At 36.3% G+C, this 19,981-nt stretch overlaps 1 protein-coding gene across 1 annotated transcript; it reads left to right on the top strand.

Annotated features, from left to right (window-relative positions):
• The first annotated feature begins 456 nt into the window (after nucleotides 1-456).
• Nucleotides 457-15,929, top strand: LOC139116537 (uncharacterized). Its single transcript, XM_070679140.1, has 6 exons — nucleotides 457-832; nucleotides 2,941-3,222; nucleotides 4,975-5,093; nucleotides 8,017-8,103; nucleotides 11,837-12,116; nucleotides 14,448-15,929. Exons 1-6 carry the CDS (start codon nucleotides 559-561, stop codon nucleotides 14,750-14,752), a joined length of 1,347 nt encoding a protein of 448 aa, XP_070535241.1. The 5' UTR covers nucleotides 457-558; the 3' UTR covers nucleotides 14,753-15,929.
• Nucleotides 15,930-19,981: the final 4,052 nt, after the last annotated feature.

Below are 19,981 nucleotides of genomic sequence, written 5' to 3'. Positions count from 1 at the left end.
TATGCATCAAACATTTTTCTAATTCTTTATGACATCAGATGACCTTTTACCAATTTTTGCATTCCCTAGCTGGCCTTCAAGCAGTATGGCAACCACGTAGGCCTCGGCAACTCTGTTTACACGTTTAATTGTATCTCTTTTTTCTATTTACTTGTGATCGTTACAAATATGTCGATTAAGCATCAATGTACAATGCAGATATATATGTTTATATTTTGCATGATAACAACACACTTCATTTGGGAATTGGATGTTAATTTTGCCTCAGAATGATTAGCATAATTTACCGAGATATCCTAAACATTACGGTGGTCTGATTGAAAACTTTCCTATGATAGGATCAGCTTAATATTCGACGGAATGTGCAGAGTCAGTGGAGGGCGCCATTAATTTGAAACGTTTGCATTCGTTTCACGCTACTTTAATTTATTACTATTGCTCATGCGCAAAATGGTTGTTTTTAGGTGTTAAAGAAACCAGCCGCACAACGTATTTTGATATCCAGCTGAAACCAGATACTCCAATTTCTTTCATCGGATCCGACTAAAAATCACAGGCATGTCTTCGCTAGCAGAAGAAAATCTGACAATTTACATCAAACACGAGGAAGGACGAAATGAGAAACCAATACTGTGCAACAGAGATGCTACTGTGCATGACCTCGCTGAAGCTGTGAAGAAAAATGCTGACACGTTCCTTGATGCTTTTGACGGGGTGTGTGCCAACAAGGTTGATCTTGAAATATATCGCCTGGAAAACGGGAAAAAGGTCGTCTTGAAACCGAGAGAAAAGATAGAACAATACGTCGATACAGAGCTACTCTTCAATATCGGTAAGTTTAAAGCAATTTGCCTTCAATTGCCACATTATTCAAGGTTATGTAAGAGGGAAGTCTTACAATGAGTACACATTATAATTGTTCGATTATTACAGTTATAGCGTATCGCCTTTTCCATAAATGAACCAATATAACCTGTTTTCGTATTGTTTGATCAAGTAAAGTAATCAAGTTGGCTTTGGAACGATCGACTGACTGTTGACAATAACCCTAACAACAGGTGCTTGTTTAAGGTTTTGATACGTGATGTTGCCTTGCAGTTTTAGGCATTTCTGTTACTTTTCTCTTTCACTTTAGTTTCTTGTGAACTGCCATACATTTTGTGCTACTTGTATTTACTTTGCATCACATGCCCAAGCTCTGCTTGACCCTGATCCTTCGTACTCTTGGAATGCTGCTACGTGCCATTTATAAACCCATTGCACAATCGCACTGTGTATGTTTTTGTCGGGATATCTTTACCTGTTTACACGATTTATCCGGACACCAAACATGCTTATTACCCAGCAAGTTCGCTGATGATATTGAGAGTTTGATCGGTAATTATTAAAGCACTTGTGTAATTCACCTTAAACTTGATACTTGATCTGGCTGCAGTAACTCCATGAGTGGCAAAGTGTAATCAGTACAGACTCCGACAGATACGGTGCATGCAGTGATAGAATAATCGAATTTGAGACATGATGGACTCAAAAGTAATCAACAGTGTACCCATACAAAAATGTTGAACAAAGTGATAAAATGGCACAGGACAAATACAGCTAGGAGTGCAGAAAACCTGCTGACTGCAACAAAAATATTTCTGTAACCTCAATGGACATTGCAGTCGTACAAAATACCTTTTTCATAAACGCTAAATTTATGCTGATTTAAGCACAAGTATTCAACATCACTCCAACTTTCAATCACTTTTCAAAATCGACTTCCATCCAATGAAATTGTGAAGGAAGGGAAAATATAGAAACTCTTCACAGATAGAGGGATGATTGCTTCAAACAATTGAAATTGCTGATTTTAGAGGATGAAAACCAATTTACGTCTTCGTGGACTTCAACGAAAATTAAACAATGGCGGATGTGCTGAGTAGGACTATTCTATATTGGTGACGGGGACGGAGGTCCATAGGATAATAAACGTACTAGAAAACGTGCTATACTGTCACGGGAACTTTAATGTCCCCTTGTTTTAACATCTTTTAATAGTTTTCGTGCTCTGAAAAGTGAGTTTACAAACTCTAACGACCCATTATAGCAGCTAGGCGATGTTGCCGTGAGTGTGTGGGGTTCGAATCCCGTTTGAGTTATAGTAAAATTTATATTTCTTTAACCTGAGTGGACAGTTCTGCTGGTGGATATTTACTTGTCCCCGAGTCTGTCTGATAGCTCAGTAAAAAAGCTTCGTGCTTTTCCGATTACTATATATGTGTGTACTTTGTGTGTGTACTGTGTCTGTGTGTCGTCTGCTCCTCGCATACCGTGTTGTTCGGTCGTGCACAGAATTGAAACATCTAAGTCGGTTACTGTGACCAACTCTTTTGGGTTGGAAGCAGTGGCCGACTGGTTTTGTGTGAGGCCTAGCAGCTAGGCGATGTTGCCGTGAGTGTGTGGGGGTTCGAATCCCGTTTGGGTTATAGTAAAATTTATACTGTCTTGACCTTTCTATAGTTGAGTTGGTTTAACTGGGGAAGGAGATTATAAACGGACGTACAGCATGATACATGTACATCTATATTGAATCTACTGAGGGATACCGTCCAGAGGACCAACCCCTGTCACAAATTACTTTATTGCACTAGTATGGTACTTATTAGTGACTTTTTATACACATTGTGTACCCCATGGAGCGCTCGTGCAGCCAGATCAAGTATCAAGTTTAAGATGCATTAAATGTGCAGAAGTGCTTTGGTAATTACCGATCAAAGTCTCATCACCGAACTTGCAGGTTAATTAGCAAGTTTGGTGTCCGGATAATTGTAAAACTACAGTAACGATTCAGTCCATTCAAAGGCATAACAATTTCACAAAATACTTCAGTAGCTTTACCGAGTAAAGTAGAGGTCACACAAATCGAATTACACTGTGTATAATAACTTTGACTTGCAGGCTACTGTCTCTATCTCGAACGTGTGGACAAGACGATACAAACCAAGTCATTTAAACTCTATTACAACACTCAAACACTTGATTTGGTAAACCAGATATCTAAAGGAGATCAGGATCTGGGTTTGTCATGTCAGGAGAAAGAATCTGTAGAGCAACATGAAAAATTGATCAAAGTATATAAAAAGGAACAACAAGTTGATGGCTTGAACATCCCACTGGAGAGCAACAAAACGCTAATGGAGTTCCATGAAAGAACACTTGTGTACGAGTTGGTTGATCCAAGTGAGTGATTATTTAATATTTCATATTCCGAGAAGGCATAGTCTTGAACAAGGAGGGGTACTTAATTGCAATCGAAATTTTGTATAGTCAAAAAGTAAATTATGAAGTTGTAAGTATTAGATTATTATGCATATTTACAAGCAGAGAAACTCCCTTCTGTTTGGTAGTTGCATGTATAAGCATTATTAGCTTACTAATTTTATTTGCGACATTTTTATATAAAAACATTATTTAGAGAAATCGGACATACTTTTGCTAGTTACGGAGTTTCAGTTAATGATATGTTCTTCCTTTAACTGTGATCTCTTTCTTAGTAGGTTAAGTAAAATACTCAAGACAACCGGGTTACTTTAGGGAGCCTTCAGTAATTACAGGGGCGGTGGGCCGGGGAATTTCGCGCATACCTGTACCGTAAAATGTGACCGTCCTCCTATCCTCCTGTCTAAAATGTGACCCTCCCCCCTTGTCCAACATTCTAAGACTTGACCCTCCCCCAACCACTGCGTATTTTCCCCGGGAATAACTGAAACAGTATCAGCTAATTTACATAACAATTGGTCCAATTGTTATGTTAGGGACAAATTACAGAGGGGAGGGCCGGTCTTTTTGGAGTGACAGTCGCAATTTATCACGCAAGAATTTTGAAGAGATATGGTATTTCATACATTTGAGGGAGGGTCACCATATTTTGTGCAACTATAAGAAGGCAAGATGATTTAGTGCTTCATCCAAAACATCAAATTATAATACATGGAGTCTATCAGGAAAATTATTGACAATTATCCCCACAAAACATGCCATAACTGTATATTAGATATGTTTGATGTATTTAGATGTACTTTGCTTGAATAGGGAAATAAAATGTGCATTTGTGTACAAGAAATTGATTTCTGAATTTCATCTAAAAAGTTGGTTCACTATCCATGGTGTCTATGATGAAATTATGAATAGTTTTTTCCAATACAAAAATAGGTAAATCTTTGCATTTGTGTACACTTGATTATTGATATTAATGTTCTTGATTAGACTAGAGTGGTTACAAGTCCATGGTTGTGCAAGAAATTTGATTTTGGAATTTCACTGAAATGTTGATTCACTATGCATAGCGGTCTATGATGAAACTATGAATATTTTTTTTCAGTACAAAATTAGATAAATCTGTGCATTTATGTACGCTTGATTATTCACATTATTGTTCTTGATTAGACTAGAATGGTTACAAGTCCATGGTTGTGCAAGAAATTTGATTTTGGAATTTCACCGAAATGTCGATTCACTATGCATGGCGGTCTATGATGAAACTATGAATAACTTTTTTCAGTACAAAATTAGGTAAATCTGTGCATAAAAATTTATGTATGCTTGATTATTGATATTAATGTTCATGATTAGACTAGAGTGGTTACTAGTCCATAGTTGTGTAAGAAATTTGATTTTGGAATTTTACCGAAATGTAAATTCACTATGCAAGGTGGTTTATAATGTGTACGTATTTTGTTGGTGATTTCCTATTCAGGAAATATCACATGGACAATCAAAGTTTTGGCCATAAAATAAGCTTCTGTCAAAAGTGACCCTCCCCCAAGGTAGGTTTATAAAAAGTGACCCTCCCCCTTGAACTGTTTACTAAAAAGTGATCCTCCCCATTTCCCCCGGCCCACCCCTGTAATTACTGAAGGCTCCTTAGTTAACATCAGATTACTCCTGCATACTCAGATTCAGCATTCATAATTCTATCCAATCTCTCACCAGAGGATTACTCGACTATAACTTCAATAAATGATTGTATTAAAGTGTGCAACGGACAGAATATCGTGTTGTTTGGTGAGCCCGGGCATGGAAAATCAGCTACTTTAAACTCGCTCGTGAGGGTATGTACTTGACTTATTCTCTCTTCTATAGTCTGACAAGTAAATTAAAATTAAAAAGGGAGACGATTTTCACTCAAATAACACAATGTCATTTTCTTTGTATGGCCTTGAATTGAACTTTCGTTATATGATTGCAATTCAATTGAAAAACAAGAATCATCGAATTGGTTAAATGATGCAGCTGATCTAGAGGAATAACCCTTGACACGACCTGCAGAGTTCATTAATAATGCATCTGATAACGCTTATGGTACATATTTATGTGCGTTGGTATAGCTTAAAAGCAGTTTGGTTCTGTCCTTGGTTGCCGATATATGTTCTACTAAGAGTTAGCTGACCCGTTCTTTTCTCATTCTGTTTTGCGTGCTATGCATGGGTCCTCCTTTTGTTTGCGGCTTTGCCACATCGAGGGTGGTCACACAGGAAAATTCCTATCTGCCTGAAAATAAACGTATTTTAGCCAGTAAGCTTTATCATAGCACTCATTATTCGTACAAGAATGAACGTACTCTTTCTTTTCTGCATTTAAAAAAACACCTCAGACTAATGAAATTCCGGTCTTTTTCAATCTTGTGATTTGTAAATCATGTGGTTCCTTCAGTCAAATGGTATGAAATTGAAATTATCACTTGCAACTGAATTCCAATGCATGTAGATCACCAGGTGTACATGCCCACATTCTACTGTTGACAAATGATCACTATAGCTCTGTGCCAAAACAACTACCTATAGCGTTTGATAGCTTGAAAGGATTGTTGACTTTCTCGCGCTCTTTGACAAAGGCTAGATTGTCCTTGATAACCTTTTTGGCTCGCTAAGCTTGCTCCACTCCAGTAAAAACGAATCACAAACGTATGTATTTAATTTCTCTGAACGATGATGTATTACTTTTACAAATTTCGACTACATGCATGATATTATAAGAGTTCAATTTCCTGAAAGTAGTTTCACCAGCTACAAAAAGGGCGTCCCACTTTTTCTAATTCAAAGAAGGTGTATGTTAATGCACAGACAAGGACTCTTTTGTCTGGAATTAATCCGACAATGAGGCTTCTCCATAAGCGAGGCCACTCGTTAAAGGCACTGTTCGCGATCTCTTGGGTCGCGTTTGTGCTAGTCTGTAAGAGGATTATGGCTAAATCGGTAGGTGTGATAGCCTTTTGTTTTCCATTGATATTGTAATCTGTTGGGTAAATTTTCTGATGAGACAATCTGGTGCCAACAGAGGCCTTTAAGGAATTGCTGGGTAAGCTCTACTGGCATTGGCCTTCGCACAAAGCCAAAGGTCGTCATCTGTCACAGTAGGTTCTCTGCCAACTGTAATCTGCCAATCGTAAATCCTTTGCGGTTTACAGTACCTCTCAGTGGTGCATTAAATGTTTCTGAGACTTAGAATGAGGTCACAATGGAATCCGAGACCCAAACAAAGGAGCAATGACATAAGCGACCCCAGAGAGCTGAGAGGGAATATTTTGCAATTAGTAGACAAAGGATAGGATTGATGAGCGAAACACCGGTGGAGATAAGAAGTGACACAGAGAGGGGGATTTCCCAGCCCTACATATAATATGTAAATATGAGTCAGCTTTGGATTAGGGTCAAAGTAGACAGGTCGACTGCGTGAACTCAGGTGGAGACATGAAGCGTTGAAGACATGAAGTAATGAAGACAGGGAAACTTGTGCCAAGGGGAACATACTATAATGCTAGCCGGGGGAGTTGGGTACCGGAAGACAGTCGCAAGGCAAACAATTGGAACTTAATGAATGGAATGTTAGAGAACAAAGGCTAGTTGAGGCTGTGCCATGGGCGAAGGCGGCAGCTAATATGCTGACAGTAAACTTTAGGAAGTCATGTTTACAACTGCTGCTGTTATCTAGAAATAAGAAGGGTGTACTGAGTTCAAAAAATACATTTTTGCACAAGTCACACATTAAACGTAGTTAAAAAACGCACCAATCATATGCAGCCACTATTGGAATGAATATCCCTCAACTTACATTGAATATCAAAAGTTGCATATACGTTAATTGACACCAGGAAAATGTGTTTTGGTTAGTTTCACATAAACAATTCAAAGCATGGTTGCATAATAACAAAAAGTAATATTGGTCACAATAATAATACCTAGCGCACTACTAATGATATTATTCGAATGGAGGCATCTAAGCTATAATTTAGATTTCTTCAGATATAGAAGAATAGGGAATATATATATATATATATATATATATATATATATATATATATATATATATATATATATATATATATATATATATATATATATATATATATATATATAATATATATATATATATAACACACAAAATGTATACAATGTGCCCCCCGGTTATCACCATAATGGCTTTATGGCAACCTCTGAACTTTGGCACAGAGAGTACGGTTACACATTGTTGAGGATTGAAAATATGGACTCACTAGAGTGCTCTGAGGGCAATATGTACCATGAGCGAAGCATAGTGCCAACAGTGAACGCCCCTCATATTACGCAAGAGGCTGCCCAACAATCTCAGAGTGCTCTAACTACTATTAAAGCAGTGAGCGAAATACACAAAATGTATACAATGTGCCCTCCCGGTTATCACCATAATGGCTTTATGGCAACCTCTGAACTTATATATATATATATATATGTATATATATATATATATATATATATATATATATATATATATATATATATATATATATATATATATATATATATATATATATATATATATATATATATATGTTATCGGTCTAATGAAAACAAACTTGTTACTACAACTTGGTTATTTCTTACACTTTTTACGTGTCCATTCCTTACAGGTTATAATACGTGTAAATAATGATTGCTGACGACATCGACGGTAAAATAAAAATGTTAATATTTTAAACTGATTAATTTTTCAACTCAGGTGACAAGGGGTGTTCATACACAGATAGTACAGACAGCAGGCGGTTCGGCGAAGGGAACTGTGGCTTGTACACCAACTAAGTTTGAGGTAACTACACAGTAGTATTGCATTTGCATTGCTTACGACATAAACATTTTATAATGCTAAGCTGTGTCATATTCCACCAGATTGCCAGAAACATTCCTTTTTAGATGTAAGTCCCGAGGCATCGCTCTATCAATGTTCTTACATTAGATTACCCCGAATATAAGATGCACCGCAATATTGCAAAACATGTGATGATGAAATTTACCAAGTTCATAGATAGGTGTGTTATATATTCCAATATACTAATGTCGACATCTTTGCTTCCTTCATAAATTATCCAATTCATAGACGTGCAAAAGCCTGTGATAGAAAAAGGCCAATGAGTTGGCAGATTTGGATTTCCTGCACAACCTATGCCAAGAGAAATGCATATAATGCAACCACCGGCAGTGGATACTGAAGAGATTACCGAGTCGATAGTTGAAAAGTACTTCCTGCTTTACAATTCGGATAAATTTAAAGTTCACTATCCCTTTTCCCGAATTTCTAACTACAAAGAACATTTCTCATAAGATCTCCAAATGAAATAAGAGTAATAATTGTAGTGAAATCCACTGAAAGCGTGGAGCGCAACAAAGGCATTCGATTTATACAAGAGCCAAACACGTGCTATGTACATTCATCTTTCATTACCAAAGCTGAATAAGGCCTAAAAAAAATGTGTGTTTCCGGTAACCCGACCTACCCTAGTTCAAACCCCCGCCCCTAAACTTTTTTTGGACCTTGAAAACAAATCCCGCGAGATTGGCTGGGAAAGTTTTAAATCACGCGTAATTTCATGACGTCATTAAACAACAATAGCGACTGCTTGTGCAAGCGTGTTTTCCGTAACATGTGAGAAATGCGATCACGTTCAAGAAAAAATGTAAAAAGTGTGAGAGGCTCCCCACCTAACTATCCAATTTTCTTTTTGTGTCGAGTTTGTGTTTGATTCGTTTCAAAAATGTGTTCCTACATATTTATCCGATTTTTTGTGTGAATGAAAATGTTTGTTTCGCCTCGGATATTTGTAGGGAAGTTTGGATTAGTGTGTACGGTAATGTTTTGTTTGTGTGGGGAAAGCTTATGGCGAGACGCAGCCGGACCTATGGTGTTACAAAGTTGATGAGTGGCCCTTTGACGCTTGCGTTTCGAAACCCGAGTGTGGTTTCTCATCAGTCGCAATGTAGATTTTTTCGTTAGTTTGTGTTTGTGAAAATTTATTTTAATGTATTTTAGTGGTCTTGCTCTTCGAATAGCGAGGCAAGAATATCAATGTTTAGGTCTCGTTGTGAGTCCGTTTGGTGGTCTAGTTTGTTTGTTTTTTGTTTCTTTACTTCTGTAAATTTTCTTTTGACTAGTGTGTCTTTTAGGTTTTTGTTTCTCTTGTAAGCAATGATTGGTGATTCTGGGAATAGATTCCTTAGTGTTGAGTCCTTCTCCAGTTCAGCCCAATGTTTGCAAAGACTTCCCCTAAGATCTTTTATTTTTATGTAAGGGCTGTATGTTGTACTGAAGATGAGTTTGTTTGTTGCTTCTTTACGTGTACTTGTACAGTTTGTTAGTGTATTACGAATACTGTGGTTTATTTTTTCTGTTATATTCGTGATTTCATTGTTTTGTATTCTCTGTCGAGTAGTTTGTTTCTAAAGAAAGCGACTATTTTAGTAAAGTCGTCATTGTTGTTTCAAGTGCGAGCGTATCTAAGGATTTCACCTTTGATAAAGCCATTAAATGTTGTATGTGTTTTGATGTCGAGGATATTTTATTTGTGGTATCTTGCACCTTTGAAAACTACTACATCTAGGAATGTAATTTCTTGTTTTGAGTTTCATATGAAAACTTAAACGTTGGGTGCATTATGTGGATTTTTTGAATGAAGTTAGTGAGTTCGGTTTGTGTTCCCAGAAAGATTGCAAAGACATCATCTCTGAATCTTTTCCAGAAGTGAATGTTGTTGTGGTTGTTTACGATTATTTTCTTTTCAAGTTCATGAAAAGCAATGTCTACTATCTCTGGCGAGGCATTCGATCCCATGCTGCAGCCGCGGGTTTGGCGGAAATATTGCTTGTTAAATTCAAAACTGTTGTGTTTTAGTATTAGTGAAAGCATTTCTATTAAGTCTTCCATGGGTGGTTTTTGATGCCGTAATTTGTTTGAAGCGAGGTTTGTGAGTTTAATGTTTCACTGACTAGCCGAATAGCTTCGTCGTGAATTGTGTTTGTGTCCATCGACACCACGTCGAGTGTTACAAGAAATGCATGTTGTGGGAACTTTGTTTTTTCTATTTCTTGTATGAAGTTTGTTGTGTCTTTTATATATGACGGTTGTTGCTGGACCAGTGGTTTATGAAGTAATCAAGGAATTCTGAAATTCTGTTAGTGGGACTGGAGCAGCCACGAAATATTGTCTCCCTGCAAACGTTGAGTTTCAGGCGGCGGTTTGTGAATTTTAGGCAGTAAGTACCAATGCGGGGTACGGATTTTTATGTTTTTTGATCGAGATACTTATAAGTATCATGGTCGAAGTGTTTTTTCTCGTACATTTTATTTAATAGTTCGTTTACTTTGTTTACTGTTTGTTCTGTGTAGTCACTGTCTAGTTGTGTATAATACTGAGTGTTGCGTAATTGTCTTTTGCATTCGTGTATGTAATCTTTTGTGTTGACAATGACGATGCCTTGACCCTTGTCGAAGGGTATGATAATTTTCACATTTTCTTTTTTGCAGAGAAAAAACAATTACAAAAAAATTTTTTTTCCTACCTACCTACCCTATTTCTGAAGAGCATGTTACAGGAAACACACAATTTTTTTTTGGCCTAAGGAACGAATAACTTACTCACTAGAGCTACGGATGAAGCAAGGGAACGATGTCAATATATCAAGGGAAATGTTAGGCATTAATTTTATGAAATAAAAACGAACTCTTTGCAATATTATGTAAACGAGAGAAACGGGCTTCACAAAAACATGAAGACATCATATATGACGGTATCAGTTTAAAACATCTTTAAAGTATACAAACATGGCTGATACCGACACTGAAAGATTCTGCCATATCCTGACGCTTAGGTGCCGGGAGATGAATCAGAGCACCCGCACCAGCTTACAGCAGAATATGTCAGTCTAGAATACATTATATGCTACAATCGAAATAATGTTGACGAAACGTGCTATGTATATTGATTATAAGATGATTCTATTGTAGTGAAAGAAAATTAACATATTTATATCAGTCACTCTGTAATTTGCACATTTACTATTCTTTTATAATTAGCGATATGTGAAGGACTTGACTTTCTACAATTAAATTCGCAAGAAAAGTTGTGATATGACTTGATAGCAGCCAAAACATTAACCAATTCTATTGTACTTATTGATAATTTAATTACTAAGTTTCAATAATATTTTAAATCTTTACTGTACATTGAAGATGATTGCGTCAACTTCTGTGAAACTGTACAGATATTACTTATAATAGCGTGAAGGTGGCTGAAGATGTTAACGATTGTCATCAAATTATTGATATTTTGCATACTATTATTAAAGGACATACTAAATTTGCTAGATCTCTAAAATGGCTACGCCACAGCTGGCCAATTTTACTGGTGATGTTTATCATATCAAGACCTAAACACCTTGAAACACATATTTCAAACTAGGAGGTCTGTAAGTGCAACGTTACTGAAATTTCAATTTGTCAGAGAAGTGTGTCACTTTGTGCGTTGTTTCCTTTTTCTGCTCTATATATAGTTCTCGTCAGATACCGGCAATGCGTATTTCACTGTCTGGGATGTTCCTGGTTTAACTAAAAAATCACATGGCGATGATAGTAATTTAAAGGAGATTATTTGCAATATCCTGGATGGTAATTTTACGGAGGAGAGATGGTTAAATATGGAACTACCGAAGCCAAAATCGCCACAACATAACCAAGACAAAAAGATCCACGCTGTCGTTTGCGTTGTGAACGGGACGGCCCCCGAACTCTCATCTTTGCCACCCTTTGTCCGTACTATTTGTACACATGAAGGTAACCAATTTTTATCTCACGTGTGTAAACACGTGGACTATTGTCATAGCGATGTCTGTCTGTCTGTCCGTGTGTGTGTGTGTGTGTGTGTGTGTGTGTGTGTGTGTGTGTGTGTGTGTGTGTGCGTGCGTGTGTTAGTGTGTGTGTGTGTCTGTCTGTCTGTTTACACGATAACTCAAAAACGCCTGAACGGATTCAAGTCAGATTTGGTACACAGGTACCATTTGCTACTTGCAAGAACTGATTAGATTTTGATTAGTGTGGCTTGCATATTAATGAAGTTATGCAATATCGTTTTTTTCCGTACAATGGTTTCCCTATGGAGACGGTAATGACAGTGTAGACATATATCAAGAAATACTGCACAAAATTTCATGAAACTTGTCACAGATGACAATCTAAGAAAATTATGATGATACTGTGAGTGTCATGTCAATTATCTTCTCATTTGCATATTTAATGAACTTTTGTTATTAGTGAGATAACTCTGAAATTCCTGTACCAAACTTGATGATACTTGCAACAAATATTGATCTGATATATATCTAATTATACTTAGAAGCATTAGGCAGTGTCAAGTTAATGAATAGCTCATTTGCATATTTTATGAAGGTTTGTAATTAGTCATATAACTCCGATATAACTTCACCAAATGTGATGAAATCTACTGCAGATACTGATCCGACTGATATCTAACTGTAGTGTAAAGCATTTAGAAGTGTGAAATTAATTAAGGGTTCATTTGCATATTTAATGAACTTTGTAATTATGTATATAACTTTGAAATTACGGCACCCAAGTCAGTGAAATTAGGTACAGATATTGATTTGATAAATATCTAATTGTACTGAGAAGCATTTGGCAGTGTCAAGTTAACAATTAGGTCATTTGCATATTTTATGAGGTTTTATAATTAGTGACATAACTCCAAAATAACTGCACCAAATGTGATGAAATCTGCTGCAGATACTCATCCGACAGATATATAATTGTGGGTAGAGCATTTAGTCGTGTGAAGTTAATTAAGGGTTCATTAGCATATTAAATGAACTTTGTAATTAGTGATATTACTCCAAAATTACACCGTTAAATTTGATGAAACTTGCTACAGATGTTGATCTGATAAATATCCAATTGTACTGAGAAGCATTGACCAGTGTCAAGTTAATAATTAGCTCATTTGCATATTCCATGAAGTCTTATAATTAGTCATATAACTCCGAAATAACTGCATCAAATGTGATAAAAACTGCTGCACATACTGACACGACAGATATCTAACGGTGTTGTAAAGCATTTAGTAGTGTAAAGTTAATTAAGGGTTCATTTGCATATTTAATAAACTTTGTAACTAGGTATATAACTCTGAAATTACGGCACCAAATTTTGTGAAACGTGCTACAAATACTGATTTGATAAATATTTAATTGTGCTATGAAACATTGAACAGTGTCAAGTTAATTTAGGGCTCATTTGCATATTTAATAACTTTGTAATTAGTGACATTACTCTAAAATTACAGCATTAAATTAAACAAAAAGTGCTACAAATGTTGATCCCATGGATATCTAATTATCCCATAAAGCATTGAGCAGTGTCAAGTTAATTAACAGCTCATTTGCATATAAATTAAGTTTTGTAATTAGTAATTAAACTCTGAGAGTAATGTGCAAAGTTGAAAAAACCTGCTACATATAGTGATAACATATATCTCATTGTTCTGTGAAGCGTACTACAATTGATGAACCTGTTGTAAAACACGTGAGCATATTCAGTTCATATCTGGTATTACAATTGTGGTTGATATTACATTTGTGGAGATTATTACATTTGTGGAGGTTACAGTCGTTTTCCCTGAAAAAATGAAAACACGTGAATCACCTTCGAGCACTAGCCGGCTTTACTTGACAAAAGCTGCCTTCAGGTACCTAACCCTTATACTAACACCATGGGCTTTTCGCTCATGAAACAAAATTATGTCTACTGTATGAGGAAATTATAGACAATTCTGGCTCTTGCCAATATAGAATAAACCATTCAAAGCTCTCGGTATTTTAGTTTGCAATATCGAAGGCGTGGCACTTTTTATTGTCTGTATGTTTAATAGGGCTCTGGATAATGACGCTGTTCAGACACTTCAAATTCGTGTCTTTAAAAGCAGGCCTTTGCAGAACCTTTTTATTTATTGTATATCATAGTCCTACTAATCCTCTATCCTCTTTATTTGCATTTTATTCTAATGTTGCAGTAGGTTTTTCTTTGATGAATTCGTTTCACGGTATTCCGTTATGTATGGTGCCGATTTGTAATTTTTTTTTTTTCTTTTCAAAGGCTGCAATACTCCCTTCTTTGTGGTAGTAACTCATGCAGACAAGTTTGGCGAAGCGGGAAAGAAGAAAGAGGACATCACAGACAGCATCGCTACAGAGACTGGCACTGACAAAAGCTGCATATTCACTATTGCAAATCGGGATCACCTGTCTAAGGATACACAGTGGGGAGATGTCGATTTTACATTAGAACGTGAAATCGTTCGGATGCTGAAGACGGTCTTAGGAGCTGCTTACAACGACAAGAATATGAAAATAATGGCAGCCGCTGTGCAAAAAGAGGAAGGTGGTTGTTCAGTGCTATAGATGCACTTAGAAGATAGCAAAGCCATTGCCAACGCGTTTTCATATCTAATATGTTTCTCAATATGTTAGTGACTTCGAGTCATAAGTCAACTTGATATTCCATTTTTGTCCGTTCAAATTGTTGGACAAGCGCTTTAATATATATTCTGGCACCAAATCAGGTTTTTCTCTCATATGAAAGCTAAGGAATACAATAGGTATAGCCAACTCTAAGCCAGGAAATTGGTATCTTGAACGAATTTTTCTCTGATATTTATAGTAAAAATTCATAGAAAAGATAACGAAATGATTGACTGATAATTTATTATCACAAAGTCACCAATAGTCACTCATCCTATCAATGTTGTATTTACTTACAAGATAGAATAACATTGTACCATGGTATGACGCATGAATAACAATTCTCTCGAAGTGACCATAACAAGTGCTGTAAAATCGCAGTTGTGTCAAACTTCGTACTACGCTGAATGAATGGCATAATAATACATATAATGTTCTTTCTTTCTTACATGAATAATACCATGTTAAACAAATTCAGGAGAATTATAAAGAATCAGGGCGTAAGGGCAATATGAATCAGCAATATATATTCAAAAAGCCATTATCGTGCTTGCTTTTTCGACCCCAGGAAGTTTATCGCGGCATCTTACAACGTATAAATTACAAAACTTTGAATACGTCAGGTGTATTAATGATTTGTGTCAACGTGATTCTTCCATCCAAGTTAAAATGTATCTCGTAAGTCTTAACGTGGGTATGAATTCATACAAACCAGCATACTTCGAGTATCCGCGAATCATTAAAACTAGGTAAACGGATTATGTTAAAAAATTGATCTGATACTGCGACATATTTCAATTACTGAAACAGCACTGTTGGTATTGTAATTTCTGACTCTACAACAAATGTTTGTCTACACTGAACAAACAGTGCAATGGCACACGTACAACCGCTCGTGACATCCTTAGTCATTGTTTCAAGTTGTATCGAGGAATTTAAATATATGTTGAAAATTGTGAAGGACTAAATACTTTACCTGGCGTTTTATCAATGAGGAATAATTCTTTGGGTCTGATGTTACAACCAACCAGGAAAGAAAAATGCGTTAAATTTAAACGGACGGGTTAGCGACATTATAGACAACTTTAATACCAAAGTCTGAATAAATCATGTGTTTATGTAGGAAAAGTCTGTCTCTTCTGCTATTTGAATTTCTATACAGTGATGGTCCTTGAGCTTGCATTATTGTTCCTTGGATATGAAGAACGATTAACTGTTGATGTAAATTATATTAGCGACACAGCAGTGTGGTTGTGTACAAAATGATATCAAAAATGAAGAATTTTCAAAAAATGCATGTTCATATTGTGAATTTTCTTGCTCGATTAAGCAGCAGGCTGTCATTAAATCATTCTGTAAAAGTGCCAAAAAGCGATCTTTCCTGTGACGATTTGAATGTTTTTATGATATGTTCAGCAATATGTGTAACCTGTAGATTACATGTCGCCTTCTGCCTTGTGAAGGATTTTAATACATAAGTAGGTATTTGACACTAGTTTCGTATTTTAGCAAATAGAAGGATCCATTCAACATTAATCCTAAATATACCAGCCATTTAGTGTGTACGTCCGTCCTGACACTTTACCGCTTGAAAAATAACTGTAGCAGCTATCGATGCAGCTTATTGGATACGCAAAGGAGCAACTCGCTTATTGTTCTGAGAACAAAAATAAAAAGTATGAATTTCACTGATGTGTAAACTGCCCCGACTATTGCAAGTTAAGTTTAATAAATGTACTTAGGAGTGTACCATAATTTTACCACCGGTTAACATTTACAGTGTTGTCTGCTGCCGCACCTTATCAACGTGCAAGCTGACAACCTAGCGACTAGTCTCGCATGCAAGACCTCGAACCTACGTCCGCCGCGAGATGCGAGTAACCGCAGGTTACTGTAGTTACTCGCAGCTCGCTGCTTCGCCGCTCGCGCCGCATGCAGGTTCGAGGTCTGGCATGATAACCTACCTAGCGACTAATTGATTACTTATAAGACTAGAATTTCCGAGTATGTGCAACTTACTTATCCGAAGAAAAAGTCTTTACTTCATTAAATTTGCGACAAGAATACATTAACTTTGCGAAATTAGCGATTCGGACAGCAAATTGACTGACAGCCACAGTAAAGACAACAAGGACTATTAGGTAGCGCTGTCAAATTAAAGGTCAATTTGCATATTCTTTGAACAGTGATAATGCGACCATCAAGCAGAATGCTGCGACAGCACCGGAACCTAAACATCAGCGTTTGATGCTGAGCTAAATGCATTTTACAACCGAGAGAGTTAGTTATGTTTAGTGACCTAGGAGTCGGTAGAATCGTGATACTTTCCATGTATTTATTCCTGTCATCAGGCTACAGTGCAAGCTCTGTTTTGACGTTATAAAGAGACGAGTATACGAGCTTGTGTGTATCGATTGGGCATATTAACGTCCTATATATTTACAGAAGTAAGAAGTCACCATATTTTATATCTTTTTAGAAATATATCATTTCTGACTTCTCACACATGAAAGTAATATCAAGAACAATCATCTTGCTGCTACAAGCGTACACTAAAACACATTTTCAATGATGAGTAATCTACGCATGATTTACAACATATACATTTGCATAAGTTATTCGTCATCCTTCTAGATCGTAAATGATAATGTATCCGATTATAGTGCATTGAGGCCCCAGAAGTGTTCTACATCGGCAAATTCTTTGGCATTGTTAAAGCTGTAAAATAACAGCAATAACGTGACGTATTCTCGCGCACCCGCCCGCAATGGACTCAAGTCAATCGTGCACTCTACGTTCATTACTCGGCTTCGCATTTTACATTATGTCGTGCAAAGTTTGCTTTCGTCCACTATGGGCAGGGAGGGGTTACATTATTGCTAAAGTATAACAGAATTTGTTTACATGAATATGATCAAACAAGTAAAATGCATGACTAAATCGCATTTGAATATGATGTCGCCGATTTTGATCGATTCAGACGTAACTTATTTTTCGGCTAGTTTGACAAATCTACAGTGTCGTAGTTTAATATAAGGATTGAAAACACACGGTAACGTTTAAATTAGTTTTCCTTATTCATGATGAGAAGAAGTTACACACCTGAAGTATGAATCAGAGCTGCATTAGCTTTGAATCATGTTAGGAAGTAGAGATCGAGATAATTGTTAAGCATGGTAAGGGTCAGTGAATTGGCCTTTGCAAACTTTTGTCCCAGCAACATGTCCATTGTCCAAGTAGATAGAGTCGTTTCGCTTTCCACGCATTTTCTTCTGTTAGCAGCCGATTGTACAAACTCTCCCTTCGCTTTGTACAAGATCGTGGTAGTATATGCAAGCCTGTGAGTATCTATCGGCCACGTTAACGTTCTCTATACTTACAGAAGTAAAACGTACCAATATAACTATAATCGATATTTCCTCGCAAAAATTCATACATTTATAAAATATATCATTTCGACTTCTAAACTCAAAACTTTTGAATGCTTTGTGGATATTTAGAAAGAGTAATTATCATTCAACATAAGGCACGATACTGAATGAAATTATTTGACTTATCAAATTGATATTAAAACATGTTTATGAAATATGAAAATAAAATAACTTGATCTTTTTTGGCTTTTGTAGAAAAGTTGCTGCGACAATCTAATGATTTTGACACAATGGTTATATCTACTAACAATTTGGTTCGAATAAATTTTCGTCGAGTGGTTGAAATATCCTGCTATTGTGACTTTGGGTGGTATATGTCGTTTGCCTGTCACGTGATTTGGTCAAAATCTCACCATTTACACAAAATTTGTTAAACTGTTAAGCCATTCCCCCCATGATTACAATCGGAACTTCCTAAAATATGCCATGATCCTCAGCAGCTCAGAAATGTTAAATGTCTCAGACCTATGTCTTAACACTGCGTATATTGATATATTAAAATTGATTAAAATTAAATATAAAGCTGCGAGAACAGAACTAAATAATTTATCCTTGTAAGATATCAACATGTCCAATTTATGTTACGTGTTTGTTATCAAATTTGCCATTGGATTAAAAATCTCAAGTTTTAAGGATAAAGCATCCTTTCAATGATTGTATTTCTTTCAATGAATATCTATTTCATGGCAGTGCGTACAAACTACATAGTAGTCGTGTCTTCCGGCGTTTGTTACATGTTTGAACACTTTTCGATGACATGAGTTTTGACTTTAACGTTGTAAACTGGAACACGTCGTTTCTCACGGGTATAACAAACGTCAGTCATTCGTCGGAAATAATGTGAAGGAAATGATAATTGGAACAAAATTTTGACTTTTTGAAGTGTCACTTAGAGATAATTTTCTCATTTTTTTAACTATTTTACCTTTTTTTATTTTTGGAACAGGTAACAGTTCTTTTTGAACAATTGAATAACACTGCAAATAAGACCAGATACATAATACTGTTCGTCGAATTTCTTTTCCAAATCTACAGAGGCGGCAACCTATTTTTTTTTTATTTTTTACGAACCAGTGAAATCTCCAACTAGTTATATTCTTAGTGATGACTCGGAGTCTAGATTTTACAAACTGTCCACAATAAAGATCATTAAATATATAGACAGTGATCACACTTTAAATTCTTAGCATACCCACATGATACGAGAAGAAAAAAGCAGCACAAAAAAGCATAGCAGCAAATCTTTCAACGAACATTCAGGATGACAGTTGACCTACCTTCAAGTATCTCAGCAACTTTGAAGGCTAAGTGTTCGGCTTCCTTTGTGCATTGGCCAGTCTGCAACAAACACTTTTCAAATGTTTTGATGAACTCAGATTACCTTCACCTACTTTTATATATCCATTGATGGCCTTCAAGCAGCAATGGCAACCACTTAGGCCGCTTATCTCTTTTTTGTGTTTACCAGTGTTTAGTCCGAATGTATGGTTGTTACAAATCTGCATACGTCTATATTACAGAATCAATGTTCATATTTTACGTTATAAGTATAGATTGCATGTTTTTCCGGGATGTACATTTTGCTTTCAAATGATAAACATAATATACAGACACATTCTGAACATTACGGTGGTCTGATTGAAAGTTCCTCATGACAGAATCAGCTTAACGTTCGATGGAATGAATAGACCAAATAGAGGGCGACATCGATTTGAAAGGTATGCATTCATATCACACG

This window comes from Ptychodera flava, chromosome 17 (genome assembly GCF_041260155.1).
Source record: "Ptychodera flava strain L36383 chromosome 17, AS_Pfla_20210202, whole genome shotgun sequence".
NCBI classification, from domain to species: domain Eukaryota; kingdom Metazoa; phylum Hemichordata; class Enteropneusta; family Ptychoderidae; genus Ptychodera; species Ptychodera flava.
This window is presented reverse-complemented; position numbering and strand designations above follow the sequence as displayed.